This window comes from Salminus brasiliensis, chromosome 24 (assembly GCF_030463535.1).
Source record: "Salminus brasiliensis chromosome 24, fSalBra1.hap2, whole genome shotgun sequence".
Classification (NCBI taxonomy): Eukaryota; Metazoa; Chordata; class Actinopteri; order Characiformes; family Bryconidae; genus Salminus; species Salminus brasiliensis.
In genome coordinates, this window is record NC_132901.1 from 27,060,568 (window position 1) to 27,077,503 (window position 16,936).

Genomic DNA, 16,936 nt, shown 5'->3' on the forward strand with positions numbered 1-16,936 from the left:
GTCGTGCTGGTTTGGCGGTGGATTTATGGAAGAGGGAAGCAAAAAATGTGTACTTTCTTTAAGTCATGGATTTCTTTCTTTCTTTTTCTTTGTTTTATTTATTTATTTATTTATTTTTAAGGGCATGTCTCGAGTTAATCGGATTACTTTGTAGTGAGTTGGGTAAGACGTTTGTTGACGCAGGTTTGGGCTTTGCTTTCTGAGTGGTGAAAACACACCCTGGCAGGTGTAGAGAATTATACACATCTTATTATTTGCTGACTCATTGCTTTCATTTTTTTTACCATTTGTTACGTAGCATTGGTTTCATTAGAACACAAACATGAGCATGTCTGTACCTCTGCCTCAGGAGTTTAGTCTGTTAAGCTTGCTTAAAAATATTTATTGTACTCAGTTGCTTTTAAATAATGCTTAATCCATTAGAAATGCACCAAAAGTAGTAAATTAGCTGCATGATAATTGTGTAAAACCGAGAGAGGGTGTACTCAGACTGCAATGAAACCTATGCAGACGGACGGACGGACAGACAGATAAATGAATAGATGGATAAATGAAGAGACAGACAGACAGACACATGGATAAATGGACATATGATGCTGTGTATTGGCAAGAACCTGTCGTTATGATGTGTCCCATGATACAGGGGTCACAACTCAATATATTGCGATACTGTAAGCAGGACAATATAGTGATTTAAATTTATTTATTATTTTTTTTAATTTTATTTATCTTTTATTAATCTTTCCTCTGTTTATTCATATATTTACTCTTCCTCCCGTCTTAATTTCATTCTGCCTTGCTATTTTTTTTTTTCTTTCTCTCCCTCTCGCCAGGTGCCTTCTGATGGTCAGGCCTCCCAGCCCATGGGTCCGTCTCGGGTGGCTGCAGTTGGACCGTATATCCAGTCGTCCACCATGCCTCGTGGCCCAGTGAGACACGAGCTGCTAGTGAAGCCCACGTACCCGGACGGCACAGCAACGCTCCCGACACAGGACAGGAGTACAGCCCTGGCCCAGGGCAAACCTGGCCCAGGTAAACCTCACAATATTGACCGTACTGAAAAAAAGACCGCCTGGGCGTGTCCGTCTGTAATAAGCATCTAACAAAACCCAGCAGCAGTGAAGTATACAAGCCCTCATTTTAATTAATTAAGGCTTTAAAAGTCTTTGGCATGATTGCAATGAGCACGGGAAATGAAGTGCTTGTAAGGTTTGGTCTGGTGATCTGCATTCACAGCAGGGGAGGAGTATTCTGCGGCATCTCCTTTAGAACGGCTGGAGCACGGCTATGATGTAAAGCTCAGCTCTGAAGGTAGCTAACGATGGGTTTTTGGTTTGCTGTGGTGCAGTGTTCCATCTTTAATTGAGTCTTCCTTCATGTTCTCTCTCTCTCTCTCCCTCTCTCTCTCACTCTGCCAACACAATTATTGATAGACAGGCGGTACAGCTGTATTCAGTGATAGTTCATTTAAAAAATAAAAAAGTGTTTCCTACAGTCCTTTTTAGAAACCTTTATTTAATTTAAATATCTCATTATTTAGGATTAATAACCTGATAAAAAAATAATAAAAATTCTGGTAGACCCTAATACAGGAACACACTTTAGACACACCATAGATTCACACTTTTAAGTAGTGAATTTCATGGATATTTAAAGTCCTGCTGTTTGTGGCTAAATTACTGTGGCCACGACTAGGGATGTCTCAAACCCATCTAGTGGATCCATATTTTGATTGATCGGGTATCGGTTATTTTAATCCGAGTCTTTATTTTAACCACAGTGTTCAGAGCGCCATCTGGTGTTCTCAAGGCACCATTAAAGGACATTAATCCCAGCCGGCTGCAGCGGCAGCAGCAGTGCAGACGTTCTCAGAAGGTAAATAAAGGAGTTGAGGTTCTGCAGTGTGGAGCTATTTTACAGTGGAACCTGAAAACAGACCATAATATCTGACCCTTTATAAAACTCTCACTGAAACGCTCTGTTTTACCAGCGGGAGAACCGCAGGACCGCTCGCTCGCCTTTCTGTTTATAAACCAGCACTGAAGAACCCATTCAGAACCGAGTGGAGGCTAACGCTAATAAACACACACACACACATACTATAGAAACCCCAATCACACACACACAGCACATTCACCCCCTATAAACCAGTTATTACACACCAGTAGACCCACAACAACCACAAATACCAGTCCAGAGTGTGTACCACTACACACACACACACACAGGAAGTGATTAGGCTGCAGTGTTGTAAAGGAGCTGGGAGCTGATTGGTCAGGGAGGAGATCAGACTGGATTATAAGATATTAAACACTATAAAACATCATTTTAAGAAAAGAAGTCTCGACTAAACTAAATCAGTCAGTCCAGAGTGTCTGATTATAGACAATTTTACTGAACCCATTAATCAGCAGCTGGATTATTTATACACACACCGTAATCAGACAGGTATCAGCTGACACTCAGCATGAAGAGGCTCAAATCGGGGGGGCAAAACAAGCTGATCGGGACGTCCCTCGTCACAGCCTTTCACTGAAGGTTAAAGTAGCTGGCAGTGTCTCCTCAGGTCTGTTGTGAATTTGGAGCAGCGGGATTCATTAGCAGCTCAGTGTCAAAGCAAAGACCTGACTAAGGCGTTCAGCACTGGCTTGTGGCTGGATTGCTCGTTTTAAAGGGCAGCCACTGACTAATCAACAGTCGGCTTACTTTTAGTACATCGAAAGGTCCCACCGTGCCCCCCCCCCCTTTCTTCACTCCTCTTCCTCCTCTTCCTCACTCAAAATGTGATGAGTCAGCATTACTCACCCGGTTTCCCTCCCAACGGAACCCATTTGTCGTCATTAAAAATGGATGAAGTGTCCACCAAAACAGCAATTAATAAAGAAGCGGTGAATCTCAAGCTCTTCATCGATCACGCTTCCCCCCCCCCCCCCCCTCTTGGCTCTGCTCTGAGGGATAGGCAGGAGTTAAATGTAACAGGTTTTCTCAAGTCTGCTGCGATGTTGCATGCGATCTGTTCCGCATGATGACCCAATATGCAGTGAGAAAGAAGGAGAGGATGTTGGAGAGGCGAGATACAGCAGATCACGCCAAAATCTTGTCCGGAGAGCTGCCGCCTCTTGTCTGGCCCGTGTGGAGGGACGATACCGGCCCTGTTGAGGCTCGTTGGCTCCCTGCATACTCATGTTTTCTTCTTTCGGCTTTGTGGATGAGCTGTTCTGTGATTTTCTGTGTTCAGCTTTGTCTCTGCTGTGCGTTTTTGCTTTTGTTTTTTAGAAGCAATGTTCTTGCTTAAGCCTCTGAAAGAGCTGCGGGCCAAGAGAAAAGGTACACGGATCTCTTCTTAAACGGGCTGTGGAGGCTGTTTTTGTGTGTTTTTGTGAGATTCAGCTTCGAACTGGCGTTGTTGATTGAGTGGCATGTCGAAAGTGTGAGTGCTTTTGCCTCGTTTTTGTTATTATTCTCAGATCTGGAGCTGTTTTTCTTCTGTTTTCATTAATTGCTGTGTGAGTAGAGCAAGTCCTCTCAGCTGTGAGATGTTTTCTGTTGTCTTTTTCCTCGCCTTGACATCCAGAAATGGGTCAGCTGGAAACCGAACGCTTCTCCTATGCAAAGCAACATTTTCTGTATGCTTTCTGACCAGTCTGATTCCATTATCTCCTCCCGTGTCTTCTGGAGTGCAGTGACTGCTCAACTAAAACCCCCTCTAGGCCTACTCTGAATAACGCTTTCCCTTCCTGGGACATTATCCCAGTTAATCCTGTGCATCTCCCGAATAACCTCACCGACTCCTTTTGCGCTTGTCCTTCTTCCAGGGCTGCAATCAGCAAAGGTGTCCGACTGGAGCTCAGCCGCCACGGAATCCAGCACCATCCATGGCTCCTCCACCCTCCCGCGTATGCCAAGCCAGGCCCAGGCAGAGCAAGGTGACCCTACACACACACACACCCACAAACACACACTCTGCACCTAGGCCTCAATTTGATTACACCCAATAAAACTCTGCTGTGACCTTGCCCCCACTATGCAGCTGTGCTGCACCTACTTGTGCCATGAATGCTAATGTGTGTCCTCCTGTCATTTCCCTGCTGCCCCGCGGCTCCAGATGACACAGAAGTGCTGAAACGCGGCCAGCAGGACCGGAGGGCGCGTCCCGTCTCCATGTTCGAACCCACCGAGCCGCCTGCAGCATCCTTACGCAAGAATCAGAGCAGCGAGGACCTTGTGAGGGACGCCCAGGTAGCAGATCGGGCAGATTTAAAACGGATTTTTAAAACGAATGCAGTTTTTAAGTGGTCAATTGGCATCTGGAGTTTCTCACTAGTGAGAGATTTTCTGTAGAGCAGTGATTCCTGACTTGTCTTGCCACAGTGTTCACATTTGACTTCATCAATAAGTCACAACCCAAAAGCCATTTACCCTTCTAACCTTTATAATTTATCTCTCAAGTGAGTTTAAGCCCCTTAAATCCTTTAATACTTTTATTTGCTTTGCCACACTGAACACACTGCATGCTTCTGGTGCTCCTCTGCCCCAAATTAGGGATGTCCTAATCTTTGGGATGTACCCCCGATCTGATCAGAGTCTCTAAATGCAGACTATCGGCCGATGCCGATCCTATATTTGTGTTGGTATTAATAAAAGCTAATCCACAACTGTTAAGAGCAGTAAAATCACTATTTCAGCACCGGTTTCTAAAATCAGACTAAATTCTAATCTAATTAAATTGGAACAACTTTTTAAACTCTAGTTTTTTAATATCTTAGAGTCCAGTCTGGCGGACCTACCTGACCATTCACCTCCCACCTCCTCTTAACAGGTGGACTTGGTGTGTGTCCATTAGCAATGGCATTAGCAATATCCTCCTCCTCGGTTCTGAATAGACCATTCAGAGCCGATTTAGAATTAAAGAAAGGAGCGTGGTTCTCTCGCTGGTAGAACAGAGCATTTCCACTATAATTTGGTTTCTAACCAGGTGGAATTTAAAAATAAGGATAATTGCCTATAGAAGATACCATCAACTATAGATGCATATCTTATCTCCTATATTGTAACCTATAGACAACCTACGACTGTTTACGACTATACAAATTATCACTGTAGATGAAAGGCAGTTCAGTAATGAAGAATAAAGAATGAATGATGATGTGCAGTAGGACTGTGACAGTACTGAGTACATAATATTTGCATATATTGATATTTATGTAAAGTGTCAGTAGTGTCCAGGACTGCAGATGTACAGGATGTAGAGTGATGTGTAAATAGTGCAGATAAATAAACATATGATTAAACATAATAGAGACTCATATGTATATGTAATAAATATAATTTAAGGATGATAATCTCTATAAAATCAATATATATTGTATGTAGTCTGAGTTACTTAAGAAAATTAGGCTTTTCTAGTTTGAACGGAAAATAAAATGAACAAGAATAAAAGAAGATCTTTAAAAATAACAATTTAATATTTGTAAATTATTGAAAGTCCAGTGAACACTGTGTATGTGCAGTTGGTCCTACTAGATGTTATTCGGCAGCCTTGGTTAAGAGAATTTTAGGATTTGGTACAAGTACATGCTTTTTGTAAGCAGGGAAATGCCAAAAGCCTACAAATAAAAGTTTGTCGAGGAGTGTTAATGAACCTACTCCCTGCCTGCACCCAGTTAAAACCGCTGCTATAGAAACTCCACACACTTGAAGCCATAAAAGAGCCTCTAGGGAACAAGTGCCTCACACTCACTGTTTGCCTATGCCTTCTCTCCCCCCTCCCTTCCTTCTGCTGCAGAGTGCTGTCAAAAACACTGTCAAGGTCCCCCCTCCAGTGCCAAGCAAACCCAGGCAGGTCAACCTGCCCTCTGGTGGTCAGATCGGGTACAGCAAGCCAGGCCTCAATACAGGAACTTTCCCTGGCAAGAGCAAGCCGGCCAGCCAACAGCAGCAGCAGCAGCCTACAGGCCCTCACGCCCGCGTGCCTCTGCCAACGGTCCAGAGTAATACCTTACCCCTGCCCTCCAAGCAGGAGCCCCCACCAGCTGCTACGGTGCGACCGTTCACCCCAGAGCCCCCAGGGGCAAAGGACCCTGGCGGGCAGCCCTTCCATAAGCCCCAGACGCTGGCGGCCAGCTCTATCTACTCTATGTACACGAAGCAGCCCACGCCAGGCAAAGGTTTCCAGCAGGGGGTGCAGGGAGCGCTGAACCGCTCCCAGACCCGCAACAACTTTGTTAGTGGTGAGTAAGAGATTGTGTGTTGGGGGTTTAAAGTTTTGGTAGCACCAAAAATAAAATGTCTGTTCTGCATTTTTACGAGTGCACTGACAGGAGGTCATTTTAATACATGTGACCATGAAGAGCAACCACAATCACAACCTCCTTAATCTTGTAGAATGTCAGGGGTGTCGCTAGAGATTAATGCACAGGACACAAAGCTGTAATCGTGGGGTTTGGGGCAGACTTTCCTCATGCCCAACCACTAAGTTTATTTTGGTTAATAAGCTGATTCACTCCAGTGGCATTTGAGTAGATCCAAGCGTTGGATCCTAGCACCCTGCTCTCTCCATATACCTTGAATATAGATATAATAGAATATAATATAATATAGATACAATAGAATGGTACTGCTCAGTAATGGAAATTAAAATGGTAATGTATATTTATTTGGGGGGTATCAGGCACATCAGGGCACAGCTGGCCTAGCGATGCTGCTTTTGGTTAAGTAATGTGTTAAGTGCCTACAGGCAGATTTCCAAGACTGGGATTAAGCCTAGCCCTAGACACAGTTTACCTCCAGAGAACCTCCATTCAGAACACTTTGTAGTCCAAGACTAGGCTTAATACCTGTCTGGGGAATTTTTTATATATATATATATATATATATATATATATATATATATATATATATATATATATATATATATATTGTGTAGAAATTAAAAGGAAAGGAAAATTATTGGACATCATTTGAAATGGTTAACTCTGTCTAATGTAACTGTAGGCATTCTGGTTATCTGAGTGCTTTGACAACCTGCTGTTACTTCAGATTACCTGTGGTTCATTTAGAGATATCTTCAGGACTGGAAACTGGATTCAGGGTCCAGGTTTGAAGACCTGGGCTTTGGAGTGTTAATGGTCAACACTGTTCATACTCATGACCTCTTTTTGCAGTATACGGCAAGCCAGTGATTGCAGCAGGTCAACAGTCCCAGCATGTCGAGAACCCCTACCTGGAGCGTCCCTTTGGCTCAGAGACTGAGGGCGACCATGGTGCAAATGGCAGCCCTGCTCCGGAAAACCATGAGACCGAACGCATCCCGAGACCGCTGAGCCCCACCAAGCTGCTGCCTTTCATCTCCAACCCCTACCGCAACCAGAGTGATGTAGACCTGGAGGCTCTGCGGAAGAAGCTCTACAACGCTCCCAGACCCCTCAAGAAGCGCAGCTCCATCACCGAACCTGAAGGGCCTGCTGGCCCCAACATCCAGAAGCTCCTCTACCAGAAGACCACACTGGCTGCTATGGAGACCACTGTGAACTCCCCCAGTCCTGCAGAGGAGGAGAACGCACCAGCGTCTGATTCCCCCGCCCCTGAACATACCCCACCTGAGGTACCCGAACAGCCACGTGTCGACCCACCAGCACCCATAACGGTGCTGAAGATCGATGGTGAAGACTTTATCCCTCCTCCACCACCTCCTCATCCAGCCCCCCGTCCTGATGACTCCCTCTTACCCCCGCCTCCTCCCCCTGAGGCAGAGGAACAGGAGCCTGGGCTTCTGCCGCCCTCAGAGAGCTACATGGAGGAGTTCCCTCCATACCCTCCTCCCCCGTACCCCAGCGGCGCTGAGCAGGAGGCCCTGGGAGAAGATACCTTCAACATGAAGCCACCTGAGGTCACAGGCCAGGTTCCTCTCCCACCTGTAAGTATCCATGAGTGTCTCTCTTTCCACACAGTGTGCTTCATATGTGCGTTCGAACCAATCATGAGACTCATTTCATTGTAAGGCAGCAGTTCTGATTCTCTGTTAATGATCTAGGTGATCTTCTGAGTACGACACCTGTCTAAGGCATCACCCTGTTATTGGTGGGTAGGGTAGTAGTCGTATCCATGGAGCACATCTGGCAGGACGTTAATGTAGCTCAAGTTAAAGGTCCATGGATGTGCACTTTACTGGTGCACTGTTGGAGGTGTTGGTGAGGCAAACCAGTGATTGCAGCAGGTCACTCACAATCCCAGCATGTAGAGAACTCCTACCTGAATCGGGCTGTTGGCTCAGAGATAGAGGCAGACCACGGTGCAAATGGCAGCCCTGCTATAGAAGAGCAGGAGACCGAGCGCATCCCAAGACCGCTGAGGTGTTTCATGTTTTCCCGGCCGTGTCTGCCCAAAAGTTGCAAACACATCATGTGGGCGTCCAGACACCGTTGGGAAATCATGATCTAGGCGACCCCTTTCACTAGTTACATAATTAATCCCTGTATAGGGTCCGTTCTGTTGCAAAGGTTCTGCCTATTGCCCTGAAATCGGATACACTTGAGCAGAACTTTGCGCTAAGCTTCCCCTTATCGATTCGAACAGAGCTTTGGTATTTTTCCATTTGCTGAGATCTCCATTCTTCCATAAAAGCTTCATTAATTCCCCTAAACCAACCTCTAGATAAGACCTACTGCTGAAATACATAAAATGACCCATTTCTTCGTGCCCTTGTATTTACCCCTAATGAGCTGTGTCCCATTAAACCCTGAAAGGGCTCTTTATTCAAGCAGGAAAATAGCTAATCGGCTTACGTAATCCTGTTAAGGGAAGCCAGTGTGTTTTTACAGCAGTTCAGTCCACACAGACCTCTCCTTCGAGATGCAGGAGCCACAGGTGTTTGTGCAGTCATGGTAGAGGAGACAACAGCCGCATCTCGTTGATGACCCCAAACTATACAGATGTTCCTGATGAGTCTGGTAGTTCTACGTCTTCTCTGTGAGGAGGTGGATGAAATGAAGCTTTTATGTTTCTCAGGGGAAGAGGACAAACTTGCGGAAGGTTGGATCTGAGCGCATCGACCACAGCATGAGGGTGAAATTCAACCCCCTGGCTCTTCTTCTGGACTCCTCTTTGGAGGGAGAGTTTGACCTGGTGCAGAGGATCATCTATGAGGTCAGTTAAAACCCTGTTAAACCTTTCATTTTCACTGCAGAAATGATATATTGACAAGTGAAATCCTTTAAGTGTAGTCAAAATGTCTGAGATTGAGATTATTGTGGTAATAATAAAAGATTAATTCACTCATTTTGCTTGTTTATTTGCTAAAAGTGTCTTATTCTATTGGCAGATCATTTTGCTTAATAATAAAAATAAAAAATAAAATTAATAATGAGCAAGTCAACTTTTGTTGAGAAATACCACTTGAAATAAGACACCTTTCAGTAGATAAAATCACGTAAAACAAGTAAAAATAAGTTAGAAATAATGGAATAATCTTATAATATTCTTTCAACAGTGTTAATGTTAAATATCCAATATTTTAGTTTGTCCATATTTTTTTCATTTTTGTTGCTCTAAATCTGATTTGTGCTGAAAAGTATAGTTATAAAACTGAGCTGAATTAAACCTCTTAAAGTTAATAATTCAGGTTCTTTTAAATGAACATTATTTTTATGACAGGTTGAGGACCCAAGTCAACCTAATGATGAGGGAATCACAGCTCTGCACAATGCCGTCTGTGCCGGTCACACAGAGATTGTGAAATTCCTGGTACAGTTCGGAGTCAACGTTAACGCTGCAGACAGTGATGGCTGGTAAGTGCAGTTCTCCAATCAACTCAAATGAATGTTAATTTGTGAGAGACAGCTAGCAACTAGCAGTGAAACGCTTTGATGACTGTCCGATTAAGATAAAAGGCAAATCTTGATTCAAAAACAGCAAGAAATATAAAAAGATTCAAAATATATAGAGATATATAGAAATGAGGAATAAAAATATACACATATGTAAAAAAAATATTCACTTAAAAATGTAATTTCATAGTTATACAGGATTAATTGTGCTTTCCACATAGTTTATTTCGTTAAAGCAACGTTTGGTGAATTAGAGAAATGAAAAAAGCCCTTAAAGTAAATATTTTTGTATCATAATTAGATTTAATTTGACACGTCCTATTGTCATTGCAATTATCCAGCATTAAAATGACCTCTTTCCCCCCGTTTTAGGACTCCTCTACACTGCGCAGCCTCCTGTAATAATGTGCAGGTGTGCAAGTTCCTGGTGGAGTCGGGAGCGGCTGTGTTTGCCACCACTTACAGCGACATGCAGACGGCTGCTGATAAGTGTGAGGAGATGGAGGAGGGTTACACCCAGTGCTCGCAGTTCCTCTATGGTGTGTATACTAACGGTCATGAGCAATATTTAACACCTTAAACTCATCTCTTGCTTTTATCTGGCCTTTTTGGAGAAGTTGGGGTCAGATTTGAAATCTTTTCTGCCTTAGTTTGTCCTTATTCTTGTTTTCCCACTGTAATAAATGTATTTTTGTAGCCTTTGCGTAATAATGCCTCATTAGTTGTGGTGCGAGTGAACTCAAATCTAGCAACTGAGCCACCTAGTGGTTGAAGGCTGCACCTATAACTTTACATCAATTGATGATAAAAAAAAAACCCTCTTCCATATCGCTCTGATTCCCTGCTTCTGATTGGCTGCTTTCTACTCTCTTCGCACTTTAATAAGCCCTGCCTCATAATTCCCCCTTAACGTGAAATCCACTTGAAGTCCAGCTGATATTGAGGGTGGATCTGCTATATTAGTGCAGTGGCCTCCTCCTACCACTCCTACTGTAGATCTACCTGCAGAGTCCTTCAGTCCCAGACCCACACCTGATCCATTAATGGAGGATTTCTGAAGACCGACTTGTTGGATCAGGTGTAGCAGTGAAGTGAAGCGACGTAGGGGTGGATTGGTGACCACCAGTGTAGCAGCTGTCTTACTTTGACTCTTGCTTCTGCTTCTCCAGGAGTCCAGGAGAAGATGGGCATCATGAACAGAGGCGTGGTGTACGCTCTGTGGGACTACGAGAACGAGGAGGAGGATGAGCTACAGTTCAGAGAGGGAGACTGTATGACCGTGGTGCGGAGAGAAGACGAAGATGAGGTGGAGTGGTGGTGGGCACGGATGGGCGACAAAGAGGGCTATATCCCCAGAAACCTGCTCGGGGTGAGTATGAGGGTCGACTCTGGTGTTATCTGTTATTATCTGTAATGTATTATTTAATTATTAATCTTCATTAACAGAATATTGATAGATTGGTAGATTAACAGGATGCCAAATTCATTGTTTTCTTTGCCACAAGATGGCACTGTGAACTCAGGAAGCTGAATAATGAATAATGCCCATGTCTTGGCAGTCAGGCTCCTCTATTTGTGAGTAAATACAGTGATTTAATGAGGTCATTTGCCACTTCCTCAATAATGAGCTTTGTTTACGCTGTTGGCTGCCTCTTTTTTTCCCAATTGATTTATCCTGGGTAGTCAAGGAGCACAAACACTTTTCTTGCAAACTGTCCTATTGGTGACATTACTTTGCCTCTAAAAAGAAAGCTGTGTTTTATCCCTCATTTCAGTCTTATTGTTAAAGCAAAACAGAATTGTGAATTAACAAAATCAACATAAAATAATATTTAAAATAGTCCTGCTTATTGACTCTAAACCCCTAACAGCTCTGTGACTTCCAGAACACCCTAATGATTACTAATCAGTAGCTACATGCATAATAATGAAAACTGGCTGAGTTGGGTCAATAGGGGGAGGTGGAGGTTGGAGGTTAATGATATAGTGCTTATTGCCTCTCAATTTTAAAGTGATGTTTCTGAACATTGGGATTGAACCTCACCGTTTTATATGCAGGACACACGCTAAGCATTTCTGACCAGTGTTCAAAACATCAGTGAGTTTATTACATATACATAAAAATCCATTGATACCCAGGCATGGTATTGGTGCTAGAGTATCATGCCAAATATTGCAACATCAACTTTTTTTTTTATTCCCCAGTTGATCCTTAAATCTTGCCATTATAACTACAGTGGTGAAACTAGACCAGTTTAGTAAGATAAAATTAATAACACTAATAGTAGTAATAATTATTAATAATACAATAATAACAGTTAAATTCTACTAATAATAATATATAGTATAATATACTAGTCATTATACTAATACAGTAAAGTACAGTACAACGAAACACTGTTGGGTTAAGTCTCCAATGCAGAATAGGCCAGCATTGGGTCATTCATAAAAAACAGCTGTAGATAACAGATGAGACCGGTTGCACAAAGCAATAAATAAATGCGTATATTTAACCTAACCTAAGGTAAGGTTAGGTGTATTGGCCAGCATACTTCTTAAACTTTTATTAAGTAAGCACAATGCTCATGAACAAGCCAGTAATAACTCTTAGCTGCCGGCTCTGACCCGTTTTGCACTGACCAGACCCAGAGAGGATGTTCGGCCCTGCTATTATTGTCAATTATGGCCACTAATGGATTTTCGTCTGTTTCTCAACAGCTGTACCCAAGAATAAAGCCACGGCAGAGGAGCTTGGCTTAAAGCCTGCCACAGCAGGACGACACCTGATGCTGTAGGACATTCTCCATATCCCTCAGAGGTGGACTGCCTCACTCTCAGTATCGGTGTCCTCAGACAGACTAAAGACTAATACGCGAGGACTTCGAATCGGATGAAGAGACCAAAATATGAAGGATTTTTGTTGTTGTTTTGTTTTTTTTACTATTATTAACAGTTATTGAACTCAACACTGCAGATGGGTTTAGGACCACTGACTCTTTTTTTGGCTCATCTGAGGCACTTTTCTAATTTGTTGGATTTTACACATTGTCCCCCAGCTTTCCTACTTCCAGCGCTAACCACCTTTGTGTGCGTCTAGAGTACAGCTGAATAGAGCCCCGTAATTGGAATACCGCGTCCTTTGTGTGGTGAATCTGTGCGTCGGCTTCGGTTCTTCTGAGGTTTTTGTTACTTGGGTTTTATATTCAGAAGACTTTGTCCCAGTCCAGTGCTTTATCATGTCAGTGACCACATTTTTACACTGTGATTTAAGCCTGGGCAGTTAGGCTGTACTGTTTGTTCTTGGGACAGTTTTAGAGAGATCGCATCTTCGGTGGTAATGTCTTCATGGAATTTGGCCTCTATATGTAATTAGTATACAACCAGTAGTATTCAGCCAGTCACAGTAGAAACCTTGGAGGTAGAACAGTATAGTCTCTCAAAAACCTTCTAAACTTTCAATGAAAGTCAGTGTGAAATATTTTATTCCAAGTCATTTTGGGGCATTTCTATTGGTCCATTCATCATGAAATTCTAAATACAATATAATTTAGCTTCAACCTAAGTTAAAAAGTCAAAAACAGCAAAAAGGGAGATCGAAGGGTTTTTGCTTGACTGTGACGATAAGCTTAAATGGTCCATCTGCCACAATATGGAGATCACTGATTCAGTTCTGAGGCCGCAGTGATGGGTTAGAATACTACAGATCTCTTCTTTAAGCTCTGGCACCACTCCAGATGTTTTTCCCAGGTCCTCCTTCCAGAGCTTACGGTGTTGTTGCTCCATCCAGAAAACGACCTGAAGTCAAATCCAGTCAAGTATTTCCACTGTAGACTTGGTGATCAGCGCTGTAGTAGACTGATGCGGTCACCGTCGGTCAGTATTTGTTTTGCCTGTAAGTCACACTACACGATGCCTTGAATGCTGCAGATCAGTGGAGCACCTGAATCGTTGGAGTACCGGATTAAGCCTCTAATCTGACCACTGTTTCCTCAGGTGCGTCTCGTTCCACTTCCCCAGTGTGGAGAACGCTGGTGTTGCGTGTCATACCCTTTAGCTAAGCATTGCTTTGTGCTGTAGGAAAGTGTTATGGGTCGCTTTATGGACTCATTGATGGTGGTGATGTGGATGGAAGTGATAAATGATGGTAGTGTTTGTTTATTTTTTATCTTTTCCCTTTTGTCTAAACATACTTATTATTTTTAGCCTCACAATTTCACAGTGGCTTCTTTTAATATTCGCAGTGTACGCCGCATTCAAAGCAGATGTATTTATTTTGTTTTACTGTGATCTCGCGTCTCGTGTGTCGTGATCTGTAACGTCACTCAATCATAAACTCTTTTACACACTACTCCTTTGTGTCCTGTTTTGGTCATTTTGTCTCCAATTTTGTTTTGTCCAGTCACGTAGGAACCACATCTGTAGATAACGCGATGTAGTACACTATATGACAAAAGTATTTGGACACCTGCTTATTCATTGTTTCTTCTGAAATCAAGGCTATTTGAAAGAGTTGATCCTGCTTTTGTTGGAGTAACTGTCTCTACTGTCCAGGGACGAAGGCTTTCTACTGGATTGTGGCGGAGCATTGCTGTGAGGATTTGATTGCATTCGGCGACGAGAGCAGCATTTGTGAGGTCAGGATGTTGGATGATCCCCAGCTCAACTTCCCAACTCCTCCTAAACAAAAGTACTGGATGGAGCTCCACCATCCATCATTCCTGAGATCACCGTTTTCCCACTGCTCCACAGCTCCATGCTGGAGGGCTTTATACCCCTCTACTAGGTTCATGTTTATCTGCTCCAGAGAGTCCTATTCTATCAGTGACCAGGCAAGATGTAAGTGTATGTGCATTTGCACATTTGTCAGCAGTGGGTGCAACTTCAAGTAGCTGAATGCATTCGTTAGAAGGGGTGTCCACAAACATTTGGACATAGTTTATTAATTGTACTCTGCAAGAACTGAATACTAAGACACTTAATTATTTTAGGCATGTGATGCCAATGCAGATATAAGAAATATGTATATGGAAAATAAAAGATTAGAAATAGATACAAGGTTTTTGTGTGCCAGAATATATATATATATATATATATATATATATATATATATATATATATATATATATATATATATATATATATATATATATGTATATATATATATATACACACATAATTCCTCTAAATATGAATTTGTATTATATTTTATCTGGACAATGTGACCTAAAATTAATATCTGGATGAATTGAATATTTTACCTTGATTGCAATCATATGAGCTCCTTGAATTTTTCATGTTTCAGACTAGAGATGGCGGAGTAAATAATGGTCATGGGCAAAGTTGCATTGATTAGAGGTTCTTTAATTAATTTCCGATGAACTGCCCAGCCCTACCACTGTGGTGTCCTTTTCAGAAATGTGAAATTAGCTGGAAAGTGTTTGTAGATTGACACTGAAAACTGTCTCTTTTTCAGGTCACTGGATTCTGCAGTGTGTAAAAGTGTGTATTTGAGGCCGCCAGCATGAGGGCATGTTACCTGTCCACCACTGCTGGAGTACAGCCTGCATGTTCAAGTGCAGCAACATGGCTGCATCATCACTCCCGATACCTGTAACAGGTTTATTGCTTTGCTCATTTTTGCCACAAGATCATCAAAGCTCTCCCCACAACCCATAAGTCTGCAATGGCTGTTTGATGCGTACGCTAAATGGGATTTCGCACCACGTTATTAACTGAGTTCATTGCCCTTGGAAGATGATCTGATGTGTGGCTTTTTCAGAAGCTCTCAGATGGTTTAAGGATAAGAAGAACGGATGCAGTACTGCTGTGAGCCACAGGTGGGCAGTGTGGTCATATTTCACATACACACAAGCTCTACGAAGACTGTTCATTAAGTAAATTCAACCAATCAGCCATAACATTAGAACCACGTGCCTCATATTCTGTAGGTCCCCCTTGTGCCACCGGAACAGCTCTGACCCACTGAGGCATGAACTCCACAAGACCTCTGAAGGTGTCCTGTGAGTTGTAAGGTTAGCCTTGACCCCATGACCCTGACATGGGTTCACTGGTTGTCCTGCCTTGGCGTATTTTGGGTAGGTACTGAACACTGCATACCAGGAACACCCCATAAGACCTGCATCCTGATGTTTTGTTGTGAGATGTTCTGACCCAGACGTCTAGAACATCACAGTTTGGTTCTCGTCGGGTTTTTACGCTTGCCCACTTTTCTTGCTTTAGCACCTCCATCACCTTCAAGAACTTATTGGTGTACCTGCAGGTAAGCGTACAGGTGCTCTACTCAAGTGACTTCAGTAGAAGTAGAAGTTCTTTAAGCTCTGTACTTAAGTAGAAATACTGAAGTACTCAACATTTTCTGTACTTAAGTACTGCAAGTAGTTTAGTATTCTAAAAAGTACTGCTTAAGTACTGACAGTAAAAGTACAGTACTGAGTTCTGCAGTTCTTACAGAAAGCAGTCAAAAGTTTGGGTATCAGTGTTTCTATTAGTTCAGATGCTCAGACTGAAGGCCTGTCTCAGTTCCTCTGGCTGTAGTAGGAGGACGGGACTGTAGAAGACCGAGTTCATGATCACGAGTCTTCAGTTCACTCTCTAAACAAACTCTCTCGCCCAAAAGAGAGAGAGAGAGAGCTGAACAGTTCTGACTCGACCCGCCACATACAAGAGCTTCATCTGTAAAACCAGTAAGGAGCAGCTCAAACCCCTGAGCTTCACTCTCTGTAAACTCTACTACAGCTGAAAGAGCTCAGGCCTTTCGGCACATACGAGTGTTTGCAGGAGGTGAAGATGGAAGAACTACTTCTTCTTCTTCCATCTGGAGATAAACTAACAGAGCTCTAGCGTTGGTGTCCTCACTGCAGCAGACTGCCTGTTCTGCTCAATGCTGAGGCGACGCCATCTAGTGCTCTGGAGGTGATTTTGGAGGGTCTGGTGGGTTTGGAAATATTCAGACCACTTTTGTAATTGTAGCGAGTAACAATGCAGCACATGCACTAGGAGAAACAATAATACTCAGATACAGTATTTTAGTACTTAAGTACAGTAGTGAAGTACTTCTACTTCCTTACTATACATCTCTGCTGCCAATAGAA

The 16,936-nt window shown here is 42.9% G+C and overlaps 1 protein-coding gene across 5 annotated transcripts in view; it reads left to right on the forward strand.

The window, feature by feature from the left end:
* The window catches only part of tp53bp2a (tumor protein p53 binding protein, 2a), a 38,936-nt gene extending 24,764 nt beyond the window's left edge, over positions 1 to 14,172 (forward strand). For all 5 annotated transcript variants that reach the window (XM_072669708.1, XM_072669709.1, XM_072669713.1 and 2 more), the window contains 10 exons: positions 834 to 1,032; positions 3,816 to 3,926; positions 4,106 to 4,239; positions 5,786 to 6,230; positions 7,164 to 7,915; positions 9,007 to 9,144; positions 9,652 to 9,785; positions 10,197 to 10,363; positions 10,994 to 11,193; positions 12,543 to 14,172. In XM_072669708.1, the coding sequence (XP_072525809.1) occupies positions 834 to 1,032; positions 3,816 to 3,926; positions 4,106 to 4,239; positions 5,786 to 6,230; positions 7,164 to 7,915; positions 9,007 to 9,144; positions 9,652 to 9,785; positions 10,197 to 10,363; positions 10,994 to 11,193; positions 12,543 to 12,584 (2,322 nt within the window). In that variant the 3' untranslated portion in view covers positions 12,585 to 14,172. The remainder of the gene's footprint in view (positions 1 to 833; positions 1,033 to 3,815; positions 3,927 to 4,105; positions 4,240 to 5,785; positions 6,231 to 7,163; positions 7,916 to 9,006; positions 9,145 to 9,651; positions 9,786 to 10,196; positions 10,364 to 10,993; positions 11,194 to 12,542) is intronic.
* The last annotated feature ends 2,764 nt before the right edge of the window (positions 14,173 to 16,936 follow it).